The sequence below is a fragment of the Cucumis sativus genome, chromosome 4 (assembly GCF_000004075.3).
Source record: "Cucumis sativus cultivar 9930 chromosome 4, Cucumber_9930_V3, whole genome shotgun sequence".
Taxonomy (NCBI): Eukaryota; Viridiplantae; Streptophyta; class Magnoliopsida; order Cucurbitales; family Cucurbitaceae; genus Cucumis; species Cucumis sativus.
The window spans coordinates 20,503,082-20,521,398 of NC_026658.2; the positions used below are offsets into that span (position 1 = coordinate 20,503,082).

General features: G+C 31.7%; 1 protein-coding gene and 1 pseudogene across 4 annotated transcripts; one reads left to right on the forward strand and one right to left on the reverse strand.

The window, feature by feature from the left end:
- Window positions 1–2,033: 2,033 nt before the first annotated feature.
- Window positions 2,034–6,809, reverse strand: LOC116403376 (annotated as a pseudogene).
- LOC101209730 (protein PHLOEM PROTEIN 2-LIKE A1-like) lies at window positions 2,768–7,656 on the forward strand. 4 transcript variants are annotated; one of them, XM_031883642.1, is made up of 3 exons: window positions 2,768–2,826; window positions 6,732–6,842; window positions 7,032–7,557. In XM_031883642.1, the coding sequence occupies exons 1-3, from the start codon at window positions 2,783–2,785 to the stop codon at window positions 7,390–7,392; spliced, it is 516 nt and encodes a 171-aa protein (XP_031739502.1). In that variant the 5' UTR covers window positions 2,768–2,782; the 3' UTR covers window positions 7,393–7,557.
- The last annotated feature ends 10,661 nt before the right edge of the window (window positions 7,657–18,317 follow it).

The window sequence follows — 18,317 nt, forward strand, 5'->3', positions numbered from 1 at the left end:
ATATGTTGGATCATTGGATGCAAAGTGTATATGATTTATGAAGAATTAGATTTCAAATCTTAAATGTCATCAAACGTGTGGACATATATTATTTGTACAACTTTCTTGTCATTGTTGCTATATCAGTTGGTTGCGGCCATGCTTAACTGACTTTAATTTATTCGCATATCCTAAGTTTATTTTTTAAATTTTTTGGCGTTTTGACCTTGATTGATTTTAACTATAATTTCAAGTGTTTGATTCCCTTCCCATGATTTCTAGTTTTAATTGAGGAGTGAAAAGAAACAAGTGAAGGATGAGAGTGCAGCGGTTAATCCAATTTCTGATGGAGATGAGAAAGATAATTACACAAGAGGGAATTCACTCATTCCCTACTTTAGGGTAAGTAGATGAGTGTTCCCTTAAATGGTGTCACCAGTTCTTGAACAAAGGACCCTACCCTCTCCATGGCACGACAGAGGTTTCTGTTTATTGGTAGGACCATAAAAAAGTTGTTCATTGGAGGAGCATTGGTATTTAAGGATTAGAGATAACCCAGGGGTAAAACGGTAAATGGACCCAACTGGTGTTACAAACACTCGTGAAGGACTAACTTACTGTTATTGGTCTATATTTGTGGACACAGAAATATATCTACAGTGAGAAGAGTTCAACTGTGAGTCTTTAGTGGAGTGTACACACAGTTAACGAATATTGATTAATGTCGTTAATGAGTTTAGCAAATTAATCTCAGATCGTTGTAACTTCTGATCTGTAGGTCCATTAGGTCCACTTCCTAGCTCGTACATGGTAATGAGATTTATTTATATTGGTTGTAATTTGAAATGTTCAAATATACTTAGGGAATTAGTTTAATGTATAGTGATACTTATAATATAAAATTTGTAAAACTTTATTATAAATTTAATTTTGGATATGATTCAAAATTAATTTATGGGAGATAAAATATTTGAATGAGTTCAAATATTAATGTGAATTGGATTCATATTAAAATTATTGTTACGAGAGAAACTTATATTTGAATATGATTCAAATTTAATTAAAGTTAAATATCTTATATTTAACTTAGCTATTAATTAATTGGAGAATTAATTAATAATTTAGTTTTATTTAATTAAATTTGATTTAATTAAATTTATAAAATGATATTGCAAAGATATTATATTTAATTATATTAATAACATATTGGAGAGATATTTATTCAAATAAGATTTGAATGAAATATTAATTATTAACTAATTGATTAATTGTTAACTAATTAATAGATTTGATATTAAGAATCTCATAATTCTCTCCTACTCCTTTTCCTATTCCAAGAAAGAAAGAGAGCTATAAATATCTAAAAGAAAACAGTGTTCTTAAAGCAAAATTTATTAAGAAAAAAGCAAAGGTTTTTTCTCTCTACAAAATGAGTTTCTCTCAAATATCTCTAAGTCTTTTTCCATCCCAATTGGTTTCCACAAACCAATCTCATCCCAGAGGATAGGAAGATCTCCGACGGATGGTGTCCTAATTTGGAGATTGATTTGTAAATTAAGAGATGTCATCGAAAGTAAGTTCTCGCATCTTATCTTTAAAAGCATACTTAGAATCTATTTAGAATTTTGATTCTAAAATTTTGCCAATGTATCGGTATTTTAAGATTCTCAAATTAATTTGAGAAACCGTTCTTTAAATTATTCCGCTGCCATAAGGCTTTTATTACTCTTTGTTCATTCATTTCCTTTAATTAACAAATTAATAAGATCAAAATTATGAATGTGTTCACTTGTTTTTCATTTTATCTTTTTAGTTTCCAAAATGTTTGTTCTATGATGTATGTACAAAATAATAAATAATCACAAAATGAATGCTTAAATTTAATTAGAATAAACTCACAATACATACTTTTATTGAAAAACATACTAAAGTGTTTAAACTGGCCTTATTGCTACTATGCAAAAGGTCATATTATTTATTTTTTTATGTTTTGTTACATTATATATTCAATATTTACCTTCATAGCTAAAATATAACACATTTAAACTTAAAAGTTTTTTGCAATAGAGCAAAAAGTCTTATTATTTAGGGTTTTATTCTATTACTTTATATTCATTCTTGAACATGTCATTTCAAACTCATTTTTATGCTTGAATGACAAGGGCTCTTATGTGCAAGCCTCTTTTCCAAACCGCTGCATGGTTGAAGAAGCGAAATCGGATTGTTCCACTAGTCACACAATCAGGTAGTGTGAATCCACCTAGTGGCATATTGAACCACACATTTGGTTGTCTGCCTGCCAATCCTATTTGAGACTCTTGCCTACTCCCATCTGGCAACTCGATTTCAAGGTTTACTGGAAAATTCCATCCAGAGGCGTTGCTTGTTAACATTACTTCAATGTTTGCATTGTACCGAATACCTTGTCTGAAATCAGATGCATCCATCATTCCAACGACAATCTAGCCAAGATACTTGAATAAGTCGGGCTTCTTCAGTTGGGTAGCTGCAAGGTTTTAAATACCATGGTGAGAGAGAACAGTAATAAATAACATATGATTGGAACATAATATATATTCATAAAAGTAGAATCTAATAACTAGCTTATATTTTTATGAACGAAAACAAAAGAAATAGATGAAAATGCATGAGATATGAATAAATGAACAAATAAAATTTGAGTTAAAGATTGTACCCGCATAAATTCACGTTGGCCCAACTCCAGTATCGAGTGTCATTACCCCATGTTATTGTGGCAGCTCTTGGAAATGCCAAAAAATGTGTGCTTTGGCCTGCCATTAAAATGGTATTTGAGAGGTATAGAAATAAGGATGAGAATGAGAAAATGTTATATAAAGGTCCTTGATTGGTTACAAGTATGGAGGATATCTTTGTTCTTTTATATCCATCTATTAGGGCATTTTAGACCGTTCCAAATGCAACCACTTTTTCGTATCCCTTATCCTTTCTCTTTTTTGTTTATTCCATTTTTCAACATTTTCTTTTTTATATATTCTTTTTCATTTAATTACTTTAAATTGTTTTTTTTTGTAATATAAATTAGTTCACTTTTGTATTTTCTTCCTCATAATTGATTATTCAACTCAAATGGCTCTTCCCTTCCCTATAATTAGTTAAATTACACATATATGGATATGATATTATTTGTTAAAATACCCTTTTTATACAACTATTAATTCTTAAGTAATGTAATTATGTAAAATTTATGCATTTAGATGTACAATATAGCATCGTTTAATTTCTATATGGCTCCAATAAATATTATTTTCGAAAAGTCAATAACTCGTTCTTTCCATGGGTCTCACTCCCTCTCTCTTTATATTATTTAATTTTCAAAATCAAACAATGAAAGCATTAAACATTCATGAAAATGTATTCTCCTTTAATTTATTGAGAATATATTTGGAGTATAGATTAGAGATAAAACGTGTGGAAATTAGAAAGAAGTTACTATTGAGTATGAATCATCCATATTCGTAGATTATCAAAGACTTTATCGATTTGAAGTTTATATTCTTTTTGAAACTCGTGTCCTGGAGATAAGGTTGCTGAGATGAAATTTGAATTTTTTTATTATCAATACAAAGGTCTTTCTAATATATGTTGGTAATGTTTAATCATGAATTTTAATTGTTTTTTACAGCAATTTTTTTTTAATATAAGTAAATATGTGAAACAAGTTTTTGATGACATGTTTTGACCATGAAGAAAATTAGTTTTCTTGAGGTTCGACTTTCTTGATGTATGCCTACTTGATGGATAAAAACCATCAAGGTAGACATATTTTTAAGTGCTTTGTACATCAAAAAATGTCAAATTTGTAGTAGTGATCACATAAACTCCAATTACAATAATTATTGTCTTCTAGTGAACCTTCCTCGTGTGTTGATGTGGATCTCACCTACAAATTGTACATGCTAGACAAGGTTTTCTCGAGTATCCTTTATGTGAGTTCCTCTGTAATTCACTAGCTTCTTCTTTTGTTCCTAATTGTAAGACCCAACTTTTTTACTAAGCTGAAGTCATTACTATTTAAATAAATATAGACTTTTTAGTTTTAAATAAAAGAAAATACTAAATTTAAAGAACACGTTCCAAATATTATTTAAAAAATAAATAAATGAAATATGAGATAAAAGACTAGTTAAAGCTCTATTTAATGTAAAAAGAAATATCTAAAAGTAAACATGAGTTCTGAAATAATTTTCTGAAAATTAAATACTGAAGACATAAATGCAGTAGAAAACGTAAATTGTCCCCTATGGCGAATCACAGTCACTTCTTGTCATTCGCCTGTGCCTTTACCTCTTCTAACTTTGTTTGAAAAATTAAACATAGAAAAGAGTAAGTATAAATTTATACTCAGTAAGAGACCCACAATTAGTTCCGCTACGTGTCTGTTAACTTTTCCTGTAAGAAAGTATCACATACTATTGTGATCCCAAACACACGCTATCGGGTGGTCCCTAGGGACATATTTGAGCTCTTAGTGAACACGAAGGAATCACCCTAATGGAGAGTCAGGCGATTAATTATTATGCTTTAGAACACATGCTATCCAGTGATCCCGTAAGGACACATTTGGGCTCTCAGTGAACCCAAAGGAATCACCCTAAAGGAGAGTTGGATTGTAAGTGATCCCGTCGAATATATTTGGAGTATAGGTTAGAGATAAAATCTGTGGAAATTAGAAAGAAGTTACTATTGAGTATGAACCATCCATATCCATAGACTATCAAAGACTTTACTGATTTGAAGTTTATTTTCTTTTTGAAACTCATGTCATAAAGATAAGGGTGCTCGATAGCCTAAATTTTTCATATAAATGTATTGTTTGTTTGTTTCGTTAATAAATCATTATCTTCTTCTATTAAATTACATCATTATTGGACAACATGGAGGGATCCCAATTCTAGATAATTTGTAATAATAGGATTTATTTTTTTAAAAAAAAAAACAAAAGAGCACATAGGAACTAATTGACAATTAATACATTTTAACTGTCAATTAGTTCCTTCGGGTTCACTGAGAGCTCATATGTGTCCTTACGGGACCAACCGATAGCGTGTGTTTGGGATTACAATAATATGTGGTACTTTCTTACAGGAAAAGTTAACAGACACGTAGCGGAACTAATTGTGGGTCTCTTACTGAGTATAAATTTATACTTACTCTTTTCTATGTTTAATTTTTCAAACAAAGTTAGAAGAGGTAAAGGCACAGGCGAATGACAAGAAGTGACTGTGATTCGCCATAGGGGACAATTTACGTTTTCTACTGCATTTATGTCTTCAGTATTTAATTTTCAGAAAATTATTTCAGAACTCATGTTTACTTTTAGATATTTCTTTTTACATTAAATAGAGCTTTAACTAGTCTTTTATCTCATATTTCATTTATTTATTTTTTAAATAATATTTGGAACGTGTTCTTTAAATTTAGTATTTTCTTTTATTTAAAACTAAAAAGTCTATATTTATTTAAATAGTAATGACTTCAGCTTAGTAAAAAAGTTGGGTCTTACAATTAGGAACAAAAGAAGAAGCTAGTGAATTACAGAGGAACTCACATAAAGGATACTCGAGAAAACCTTGTCTAGCATGTACAATTTGTAGGTGAGATCCACATCAACACACGAGGAAGGTTCACTAGAAGACAATAATTATTGTAATTGGAGTTTATGTGATCACTACTACAAATTTGACATTTTTTGATGTACAAAGCACTTAAAAATATGTCTACCTTGATGGTTTTTATCCATCAAGTAGGCAGACATCAAGAAAGTCGAACCTCAAGAAAACTAATTTTCTTCATGGTCAAAACATGTCATCAAAAACTTGTTTCACATATTTACTTATATTAAAAAAAAATTGCTGTAAAAAACAATTAAAATTCATGATTAAACATTACCAACATATATTAGAAAGACCTTTGTATTGATAATAAAAAAATTCAAATTTCATCTCAGCAACCTTATCTCCAGGACACGAGTTTCAAAAAGAATATAAACTTCAAATCGATAAAGTCTTTGATAATCTACGAATATGGATGATTCATACTCAATAGTAACTTCTTTCTAATTTCCACACGTTTTATCTCTAATCTATACTCCAAATATATTCTCAATAAATTAAAGGAGAATACATTTTCATGAATGTTTAATGCTTTCATTGTTTGATTTTGAAAATTAAATAATATAAAGAGAGAGGGAGTGAGACCCATGGAAAGAACGAGTTATTGACTTTTCGAAAATAATATTTATTGGAGCCATATAGAAATTAAACGATGCTATATTGTACATCTAAATGCATAAATTTTACATAATTACATTACTTAAGAATTAATAGTTGTATAAAAAGGGTATTTTAACAAATAATATCATATCCATATATGTGTAATTTAACTAATTATAGGGAAGGGAAGAGCCATTTGAGTTGAATAATCAATTATGAGGAAGAAAATACAAAAGTGAACTAATTTATATTACAAAAAAAAACAATTTAAAGTAATTAAATGAAAAAGAATATATAAAAAAGAAAATGTTGAAAAATGGAATAAACAAAAAAGAGAAAGGATAAGGGATACGAAAAAGTGGTTGCATTTGGAACGGTCTAAAATGCCCTAATAGATGGATATAAAAGAACAAAGATATCCTCCATACTTGTAACCAATCAAGGACCTTTATATAACATTTTCTCATTCTCATCCTTATTTCTATACCTCTCAAATACCATTTTAATGGCAGGCCAAAGCACACATTTTTTGGCATTTCCAAGAGCTGCCACAATAACATGGGGTAATGACACTCGATACTGGAGTTGGGCCAACGTGAATTTATGCGGGTACAATCTTTAACTCAAATTTTATTTGTTCATTTATTCATATCTCATGCATTTTCATCTATTTCTTTTGTTTTCGTTCATAAAAATATAAGCTAGTTATTAGATTCTACTTTTATGAATATATATTATGTTCCAATCATATGTTATTTATTACTGTTCTCTCTCACCATGGTATTTAAAACCTTGCAGCTACCCAACTGAAGAAGCCCGACTTATTCAAGTATCTTGGCTAGATTGTCGTTGGATGATGGATGCATCTGATTTCAGACAAGGTATTCGGTACAATGCAAACATTGAAGTAATGTTAACAAGCAACGCCTCTGGATGGAATTTTCCAGTAAACCTTGAAATCGAGTTGCCAGATGGGAGTAGGCAAGAGTCTCAAATAGGATTGGCAGGCAGACAACCAAATGTGTGGTTCAATATGCCACTAGGTGGATTCACACTACCTGATTGTGTGACTAGTGGAACAATCCGATTTCGCTTCTTCAACCATGCAGCGGTTTGGAAAAGAGGCTTGCACATAAGAGCCCTTGTCATTCAAGCATAAAAATGAGTTTGAAATGACATGTTCAAGAATGAATATAAAGTAATAGAATAAAACCCTAAATAATAAGACTTTTTGCTCTATTGCAAAAACTTTTAAGTTTAAATGTGTTATATTTTAGCTATGAAGGTAAATATTGAATATATAATGTAACAAAACATAAAAAAATAAATAATATGACCTTTTGCATAGTAGCAATAAGGCCAGTTTAAACACTTTAGTATGTTTTTCAATAAAAGTATGTATTGTGAGTTTATTCTAATTAAATTTAAGCATTCATTTTGTGATTATTTATTATTTTGTACATACATCATAGAACAAACATTTTGGAAACTAAAAAGATAAAATGAAAAACAAGTGAACACATTCATAATTTTGATCTTATTAATTTGTTAATTAAAGGAAATGAATGAACAAAGAGTAATAAAAGCCTTATGGCAGCGGAATAATTTAAAGAACGGTTTCTCAAATTAATTTGAGAATCTTAAAATACCGATACATTGGCAAAATTTTAGAATCAAAATTCTAAATAGATTCTAAGTATGCTTTTAAAGATAAGATGCGAGAACTTACTTTCGATGACATCTCTTAATTTACAAATCAATCTCCAAATTAGGACACCATCCGTCGGAGATCTTCCTATCCTCTGGGATGAGATTGGTTTGTGGAAACCAATTGGGATGGAAAAAGACTTAGAGATATTTGAGAGAAACTCATTTTGTAGAGAGAAAAAGCCTTTGCTTTTTTCTTAATAAATTATATTTTAAGAACACTGTTTTCTTTTAGATATTTATAGCTCTCTTTCTTTCTTGGAATAGGAAAATGAGTAGGAGAGAATTATGAGATTCTTAATATCAAATCTACTAATTAATTAACAATTAATCAATTAGTTAATAATTAATATTTCATTTAAATCTTATTTGAATAAATATTTCTCCAATATGTTATTAATATAATTAAATATAATATCTCTGCAATATCATTTATAAATTTAATTAAATCAAATTTAATTAAATAAAACTAAATTATTAATTAATTCTCCAATTAATTAATAGCTAAGTTAAATATAAGATATTTAACTTAAATTAAATTTGAATCATATTCAAATATAAGTTTCTCTCGTAACAATAATTTTAATATGAGTCTAATTCACATTAATATTTGAACTCATTCAAATATTTTATCTCCCATAAATTAATTTTGAATCATATCCAAAATTAATTTTATAATAAAGTTTCACAAATTTTATATTATAATGTATCACTATACATTAAACTAATTCGGGGAATTGACAAAAATAGGCCAAAAATGGGGTAGATAAAGACTTTTAGGATTGATTGTAAAAAAGTTGACATTTAAGACAAATTGGAGGTGAAATGACGAAAATACCTTCATTTCATATTAAACATTTCAATTTAAGAACCTGCGAGATGTTTACGAGATGTCTACCAGATGTTTGCGAGATAAAATAATAATAATAATAAATTGTTTTAATTGTTTTATTTTTTTAAATCCGAATATGAATTGTGTTATATGTATATATATTTGCATCTTAAATGTATAAATCAAATATTATTTTTTATTGTTTCAAGTTGATTTGTGGTTGTTTAAGGTTGTTTTAGAGATGTTTCAAAGGATGTTAGCAATTTATTATTATTATTATTTTATCTCGCAAACATCTGGTAGACATCTCGCAGACATCTCGCAGGTTCTTAAATTGAAATGTTTAATCTGAAATAAGGGTATTTTCGTCATTTCACATTCAATTTGTCCTAAATGTCAACTTTTTTACAATCAATCCTAAAAGTCTTTATCTACTCCATTTTTGGCCTATTTTTGTCAATTTCCCAACTAATTCCCTAAGTATATTTGAACATTTCAAATTACAACCAATATAAATAAATCTCATTACCATGTATGAGCTAGGAAGTGGACCTAATGGACCTACAGATTAGAAGTTACAACGATCTGAGATTAATTGGCTAAACTCATTAACCACATTAATCAATATTCGTTAACTGTGTGTACACTCCACTAAAGACTCACAGTTGAACTCTTCTCACTGTAGATATATTTCTGTGTCCACGAATATAGACCAATAACAGTAAGTTAGTCCTTCACGAGTGTTTGTAACACCAACTTGGTCAATTTACCGTTTTACCCCTGGGTTATCTCTAATCCTTAAATACCAATGCTCCTCCAATGAACAACTTTTTTATGGTCCTACCAATAAACAGAAACCTCTGTCATGCCATGGAGAGGGTAGGGTCCTTTGTTCAAGAACTGGTGACACCATTTAAGGGAACACTCATCTACTTACCCTAAAGTAGGGAATGAGTGAATTCCCTCTTGTGTAATTATGTTCCTAGCTCCCCACTCGGTCTTCTCCCCAAAATGATAAACTTATTGAGTCGGCGATCTGGCCACTCTCACCCGTACAAATCAAAGGACAATCTCTCACAAACAGGAGTTCATAAGACACTCAGGATTAAGACTAAGTTACCTAGGTCATCCAGGTCATTCTAGTGAAATAGAAACCTAACTAATTAACAGAGTTACATCTAGTGGTTACTAATTCGCGGTTCGATCTTATTTAAACTCATTGCATAAGATACCCTCACTCGCATGTCAACTACACCAACCATTGGATCAATTTGTTTGTATCAAATACAAAGTGAACCGTATCAATAGTGTTACCAAGATAAGGTATCCAATATTATCCCTATATTATAGACCCTTTAAGCTAATTTTGAACATCGATCCCTATATGTCTCTACATACTGTTCAAGACTCATTAAACAACTTAGGATGTTAGTTTATTGGATTTGGGTTATTAATACAAAACTAAAAATTTAATCAATAACAATTATTACAATAATAACACTTTATTAATTACGGTCAATGGATTATATTTATAATCTACGAGTTTTAGGACATAAATCCCAACACATAGGGCTTTTATCCTTTCATATACATCAATTTAGTGTGTGTGCTTGTAGATCTACCTGAAGGCGTGAAACCTATAGGGGTAAGTGGACCTATAAGAGAAAAAAATTCAATTGGGAAGGTACAGACTTTCGAAGCTAGGCTTATAACAAAAGGGTATACCCAAAGGGAAGGGGTTGACTATGAGGAAACCTTTTCCCCTGTTACGATGTTAAAATCTATAAAGATTCTCTTGTCCATAGCCACATTTTATGATTATGAAATATGGCAAATGGATGTTCAGACTTCTTTTCTGAATGACAATCTTGAAGAGAGTATCTTTATGTCTCAGCCCGAGGGGTTCATAACCCAAGGTCAGAAGCAAAAAGTTTGCAAGTTGAATCGATCAATTTATGGGTTGAAACAAGCATCCAGATCTTGGAACATTAGATTTGATACTACAATCAAATCTTACGATTTTGACCAAAACGTTGATGAACCTTGTGTATACAAGAAAACCAACAAAGGTAAAGTAGCCTTGTTAGTACTTTATGTGGACGATGTCGTTCTCACTTAAAATTATGTAGGATACCTAACTGGCATTAAAACTTGGCTAGCAACTCAATTCCAAATGAAAGATTTGGGATAGTCACAATATGTTATTGGGATCCAAATCATAAGGGATCGTACGAACAAAATGCTAGCATCGTCTCAGACAACCTATATAAAAAAATGTAGATTCGATATTTGATGTAAAACTTTAAGAAGAGTTTATTACCTTTTAGGGACGGAGTTCACTTGTCTAAGAAATAGTGTCCTAAGACAACTCAAGAAGTTGAGGATATGAGACTTATTCCATATGCCTTAGTTGTGGGCAACTTAATGTATGTTATGCTCTGCACTAGGCCAAACATTTGTTATGCAGTGAGAATAGTCAGTAGGTATCAGTCCAACTCAGGGTTAAACCACTAAACAGCGGTTAAATTATTCTTAAATATCTTTGGAGAACGAGAGACTACATGCTTGTGCATGGAGCTAAGGATTTGATCCTTACAGGATACACTAACTCTAATTTACAAACCAATAAGGATTCTTGAAAATCTACGTCGGGATCAGTATTCACCCTATGTAAACCCTAGTTTTTGAAAACTCCCTATATGTTCTAAGTGTTAGGTGCTATGAGAAGTTAAGTGTTTGTTGTTCTTTGTTAGGTGGAAAAAAGAAGATTTTTCGGTTAAGTATTTATGTTTCTACTTGACAGCCAAAAGGGAAGAAGAGTTTGAAATTTTGCTAAGTATTGAGAGGTTATAAGGAAGGAGTTAGGCATTTTGGTAAGGTACTAGGCGTTTTGCTCATGTCTTAGGCGAGAAGAGAAGTTATTGGCATGAGAACCTCCAAAGGACAAAGCACATGGGTGGAGTTTCCTAGGCGTTTTATTGAGGCTAGGCAAGATAACTTCTAAAGATATTATTTAGGCGAAGAGGCAAGTGTAGGTGGCAAGCTTGAAGTGTCTTAGGCATTTCAATGCTTTGCGAGTAAGCCATATCAAGCGAGGTTAGCAAGGGCTTTGTACGCTAGAAAGCCTAGGCGAAGAGAGGTTTGCAGCCATGTGTTAAGAGGTTAGTTTGGCGAGAAGGTCGTGCACTTGGCAAGGAAAATTGAAGGTTAAGCATTTAAAAGTGCTTCTAGGCACTTTAAGCAGTCAATTAAGTGGTTTCATGCAAGCATGAGGTGGCAAAGTGTGGTTTCATGCAAGCATGAGGTGGCAAAGTCCACTTTCCAAACAACTCTATAAATAGGCTTACTTAAAAGTTTAAATTCTCTCAATTCTCTCATGCAAATTGAGTGATTCGAGTTGCAAAACCTTTCGTTGAGAGTCTATTCTTTAGTGAGAGGCTGCCAGACAACAATGATTAAAGAAAGGTTGAGTTTGAGGATCAAGATCACTTGAAGATCATCTTTCAAAGGATTTAGAGAAGTGTTGGGTTTCTAAAGGCAACATAACTTAGTTCTTTGAATTTGAAGCTTATAGTTTGTGGTAAGATAGTTAACTTATTTTTAAGCAAGTTTGAAGAAGAAAGTGTTACATTTTGAGTTCTGCATTAAAAGTTATGATCTTTTAAAAGTTTGTAGTAGTTTTTTGGAAAAATTCAGTGTTTTGGTTTCTTGTGGAAGTTGGCCGAGCATCAAGATAAAATGATTTGTTGATCGCGCAAGGTAAGCAAAAGAGATTACTTTAGGCGATTTGTGTGTCATGCGAGATGGCCAAACACATAGCTAGGCGGCAAGAGGGGCGCGCACAGGGTATGAGTGCATACGCGTTGTGCGGTCAGGCGGTGAGCATTGTGCAGCACCCCAACACGCGGCGGGGCTAGACAAGCATGCAGCCAGACTCCCTGATGGTATGTGTATGCACGTGCATGCATGCCGCCCAGACCATGTGATCGGCAGTGTCATGACACCCAATTTGATAAGTTTTGATGTTTTTGGAATTTTTGGACTTTGTGTTGGATGAATTGTGCATCTGGAAGATTAATTTAGGTTTAAATTATCAATTTTTAGGACAAGAAAGTATTGGATAAATTTATAGGTCGGGAGAATAATCAAGTATTGTGAGTGGCTTTAAAATGTTTTTAAATTATTTTATATCTTATTCAAGTTAGTTGTTGTATAACATGCTTTTCAAAGTGAAAGTATTCGCTTAAGCTTGGGAAAGAAATGTGTGTTTTAATGTATGAGAAAATGTTCTTAGTATGCAAATGATGTAAAAGCTTGAGTTGGTATCGAGAGTATGTTTCATATACAAATGTTATTGAAAGTTAAATATGTTTTCCAAGCAAGGTAATTTCATAATGAAAGTTTTAAGCATGATTTAGGACTTATGAATGAGATCTCCATAAGCATGTGATGTATATGTTTTAAGTCTATACCGAGCTGATTATGAGATACATATAGCAACCCTACGAGGGTATTATAGTTCTTGTGCACAGAGATTCTATGGTGAGGGTATTCAGTAGATACCTAGTTTTTCCACCATTTGTGACTAGGTTTGAGATGAGGGCCTCTACGGACGCCTAACTTTTCCATCTCCTAGTTATCTACAGGATAGGATACTATTGATGCCTAGGTTCTTCGTTCTGAAAGTATCTTATTGCAAGATAGAATTTCCATGCCTAGTTTATTCGTCTCGATTGATACATAGAGATATATAGTATAGCAAGAAAGAGTATGCTAAAGTGGTTTTATTTGAAAAGTTTTTTATGACAATCTAGTTATAAGAAATATTTTTCTAAGATTCATACATTTCTATAAGTAATGATTTAATTGCTTTATCAAGTATATCCTAAAAGCATATTTATTTTTCATTTAGTCACTCCATGGGCTATCTAGCTCATGCTTCCCATTTGTTTTCAAAATTTCAAGTAGATATCGTGGAACCAGTACCTGACTCCTTTTGTCGATCTGCTAGTGGCATAGTTTTAAGTCTCCTTCAATATGTGCTGCTTTCATTTAGTCTTTTGGTTTGTACATAAGCTTAGAATTTTGATCATGCGGTGTTTGAGTCTATTTAGTTTAACTCTGATGTTGGTTGGTTGTATTTATGTCTATGTCAGGCTTGCTTTGTTTAATATTATGTAAGTATGGGTCACACTACGGTTGTGTTGTAATAAGTTGAATGTATGATATGCTTCCGTTGTGTTGATGTTTTTGCTATAAGTGGTTTTAGGGTCAATAGGTGTCACTGAGTTAAGTGGCGATATTTGTTTACCAGCTACACTATCTCTTAGGCTAAAAGTAGGTAGCCTGGGAGGGGGTGTGACATAGCATCAAGCAAGGATGCATTGCAAGCTCTACTATGGAGGCTGAATATGTCGTTGCTTGTGAAGCAGCAAAAGAAGCAGTTTGACTTAGGAAGTTTATGCATGATTTGGAAGTTATTCCGAACAGGAACATGCCCAACACTTTATATTGTGATAATAGTGGGACAGTAGCCAATTCTAAAGAACCTCGCAGCCACAAACGAGAAAAACACATAGAGAGAAAGTATCACAAGATACGACAGATTCTGCAACAAGGGGATATGATCATCATCAAGATCTCTTCGAGGCACAACATTGTTGATCCATGTACGAAGACTCTCACGGTTAAAGTGTTCAAGGGTCATCTAGAAAATCTAGGTTTGCGAGATATGTGCATTAGATAATCTAGAGCAAGTGGGAGATGTGTAATGGGTGTGAGGACGCCCTAATTTATTGTATTTGTATATATACGTTTTATGTAATATACTTTTACATTACTATTTTGAATGTTTGAGGATTACTTTATTATGTACATCCCATAGAGACTAGAGTTTTAGTTCAAAAGGGATTTGTTGGGTTTTATGTCTTAAAACTCGTAGGTAGTAAATATAATCAATTGCCCTTCTAAATAAGTTGTTATTATTTCAATAAATATTATTGATTATACTAATAGCTTTGTCTTAATAACCTAAATCCAATAAACTAACATCCTAAGGTGTTCGATGAGTCTTGAACAGTATGTAGAGATATGCAAGGATCAATCTTCGAGATCATCTTAAAGGGTCTATAGTATACGGATAAGGTTTGGTACCTTATCCTAATAACACTATGGATACGAATCACTTCATATTTGATATAAACGCAATGATCCAACGAGTTTGTGTACGTAACATACGAGTGAGAGTATCCTACGCAATGAGTTCGCATAAGATCGGACCACGAAAATAGTAACCAGTGGATGTAACTTTGTTAATTAGTTGGGTTTCTAATTCTTTAGGATGACCTAGGTAACCTAGTCTTAATCTTGAGTGTATTATAAACACCTGTTCGTGAGGGATTATCCTTTGATTTGTACGATGAAAGTGGTCAGATTGTTGACTCAATATGCTTATCATTTTGGGGACAAGATAGAGTGGGGAGCTGGGCATAATCACACAAGATATAATTCACTCCTCCTAACTTTAGGGTTAGTAAATGAGGGTTTCCTTAAATGGTGTCTCTAAGACTTGAACAAAGGATCATATCCTCTTTATGGCACGAAAGGGGTTTCTATTTATTGGTTGGACCATAAACAATATGTTCATTAGAGGAGCACTTGTATTTCAGGACTAGAAATAACTTAGGGGTAAAACGATAATTTGACCCAGTTGGTGTTATGAACACTTGTGAAAGACTAACTTACTGTTATTGGTCTATATCTGTGGACACAGAAATATATATGTAGTGAGAAGAGTTCAACTATGAGTTTTTAGTAGAGTGTACACAGTTAATGAATATTGATTAATTTTGTTAATGAGTTTAGCCAATTAATCTCATATCATTATAGCTTATTTGTAGGTCCATTAGGTCTTCTTCTTAGCTCGTAAAGGGTAATGAGATTTATTTATATTGATTGTAATTTGAAATGTTCAAATTTACTTTGGAAATTAATATAAGCTATGGTGATACATTATAATATAAAGATTATATTTTAGTTAAATTTTATTATATAAAATTAATTTTGAATATGATTCAAAATTAATTTATGAGAGATAAAATATATGAATGAGTTCAAATATTAATTTAATGTGAATTAGATTTATATTAAAATTATAGGTTAATATTTAATGTGTATATGATACACATTAAAACTAGAGGATGTGAGAGAAATTTATATTTGGATACGATTCAAATTTGGATTAAATTAAATATAGGATAGTTAATTTAGAAATTAATTAATTTGAGAATTAATTAATAGTATGGTCTAATTTGATTTAATTAAATTAAAACTATAGCTTATACGAGAGATATTCATTTAAATATGATTTTAAAAAAATATTTGTTAAATATTATATAATTAATTATTAATTTAATTTAATTATTTAGTTTAATATTAATATTAATTTATAGGAACGTGGGCCCACGCTCCTTTATTCTCTCAACTCCTCACTTCTTCAATGAAGAAGAAGGAGTTATCGGTAGAAAAAAACAATGGGGAGTTTCTTTTTGGATTCTCACTATGTGCCTCTGGTTTTAACTATTTTACTTGTAGCATGGATTTAAGCATGTTTCAGTTACTTTAATAGTTACTCACTGAGCTATTTGGCCCATGTTTTCTAATTTTCAAGTAGAGATCATGGAACCAATACTTGACTTCATTGCCAATCTTCTAGTGGTAGAGTTTTGAGTCCCCTTCAGTATGTATTGTTTTGAGTTAGTCTGTTGGGTTGCATGTAAGCTTGGAGTTTTGATCAGGGGGTGCTCGAGTCTATTTAATTTAACTCAGATGTTGGTTGTTTGTATATATGTCTATATCAGATTCATGATGTTTAGTATTATGTAATGTTGGTTTCCCTTCAGTAATGTTATGTTGTTGGATGGTTGATGTCATTTATGTTTCCATTGTGTTATCCATTTTAAGTAGAAGTAAGTTTAGGGTCGATAGTTGTCACTGAGGTAAGTTGAGATATTCATTGGTCAGTTGCACCATCTTTTGGGCTAAGAATAGGTGGCTTGGGAGAGGGTGTGACAACAACGATCCAAATCGGATGCTTTGTTTCATGTTAGCCCTTTTATAGCCACTACCCCTATCAAACTTGATTCTCGAAGATTGGCAATGGGTTTCATAGAAGTATTGCTAAAATCCAAACGATTTGATTATTTTATGGTAGTAGTGGATAGACTAAGTAAATTTCCACACTTCATCACCCTTAAACACCCTTTTACAGCCAAACAAATGATAGAGATTTTTATTGACAAAGTGATAAGTAAGAATTGAATTCAAAAATCGACAATCACAGATCAAGACAAAATTTTTAAGCAATTTTCTGAAAGAGTTGTTTTTCGCTATGGCGACAGTTTTAAAAAGAAGTACTACCTTTCACCCTCAAACGATCGATCAGACAAAGTGGATAAACTGTTGCTTAGAAACATATCTTCGTTGTTTTTTAACGAGCGGCCGACAAAGTGAAGTAAATGCATACCTTAGGCAGAACTCTAGTATAATACTACTTTCCATGCTTCTTCGAAGATGACTGATAGAGCAATCCTAATCCTCAATCCAGAGATCCAAACTATTAACGTAACAAGAACCTTTGAAATACAAAACTAACACCTCCTTATACTAATTTAGATCAACCAAGAGAAAGTTAGGAATATATTACTTCTTAAATCAAAGATGTAGAAGCAAGATTTGAAAATCTCGTTCTAAATTGAGTCACTCCACAATCAAACTTAAGGTTGGATTGAATGACTCGCATGCATTTTATCACAAGAATTGTAAATTAAGGGAAAGCTCTCAAAATGAGATTTCAAATTGCATTCATCAAAAGTCTTGTTGTTACAAATGGAAGGATATAGGCATTAGATAGCCTTGTAGAGATTCTATTCTAATTAATGAAAATACCAAAAAAAGAATTAAAACATTAACTAATCTTTTTATCTTCTAACAACTAATTTTCACCCACCATCTTTAATATTAAGCTATTATTGGTAGTTACCCTAACTTATTAAGTTAAAACAAATGGAAATACAATAAAAACGTGATATTAAGTATGCTATGAGGTCTTCAGAATATTAGCTTCATGGAATCTTAATGTCTACCTCATAGTCCACTTCAATTGAGAAAACATTAACCTTCAAAACTCCAAATGGTCTTTCGTCTCTTGTATTAGTATGTGGCACATGAAATTCACGATGATCCAACCCTATCCCTTCTTGTACATGAAGAATGAATGATTGTTGAATCTGTGATGCCTTAGATCTTGTAATTGGTTCGTATGGAACATCATGATTCTTATCGATAACTCCCTCTCAAATTGTGTATAGAAGGCTCCAGCTCCACTAGTATTGTATGGAGATAAGAAAACAATTAATAATAGCGTTGAGCTGTTGTTTAAGGGCAAAGATTTGGTCATCAACACACTAAAGGAAAACTTAATGATAGCTCAGAATATAATGAAAAAGCAGACAGACTTGCATCGATGAGAATTAAAATCCAAAGCC

Excerpts from the sequence above, each read along its gene's own strand:
- LOC101209730 (XM_031883642.1), top strand. The coding sequence starts at position 2,783 with ATGGTATTTGAGAGGTATAGAAATAAGGATGAGAATGAGAAAAT. Across the intron at positions 2,827-6,731 it reads AAGGATGAGAATGAGAAAAT|CATTTTAATGGCAGGCCAAA; the intron begins GTTATATAAAGG and ends CCTCTCAAATAC. Across the intron at positions 6,843-7,031 it reads GCCAACGTGAATTTATGCGG|CTACCCAACTGAAGAAGCCC; the intron begins GTACAATCTTTA and ends AAAACCTTGCAG.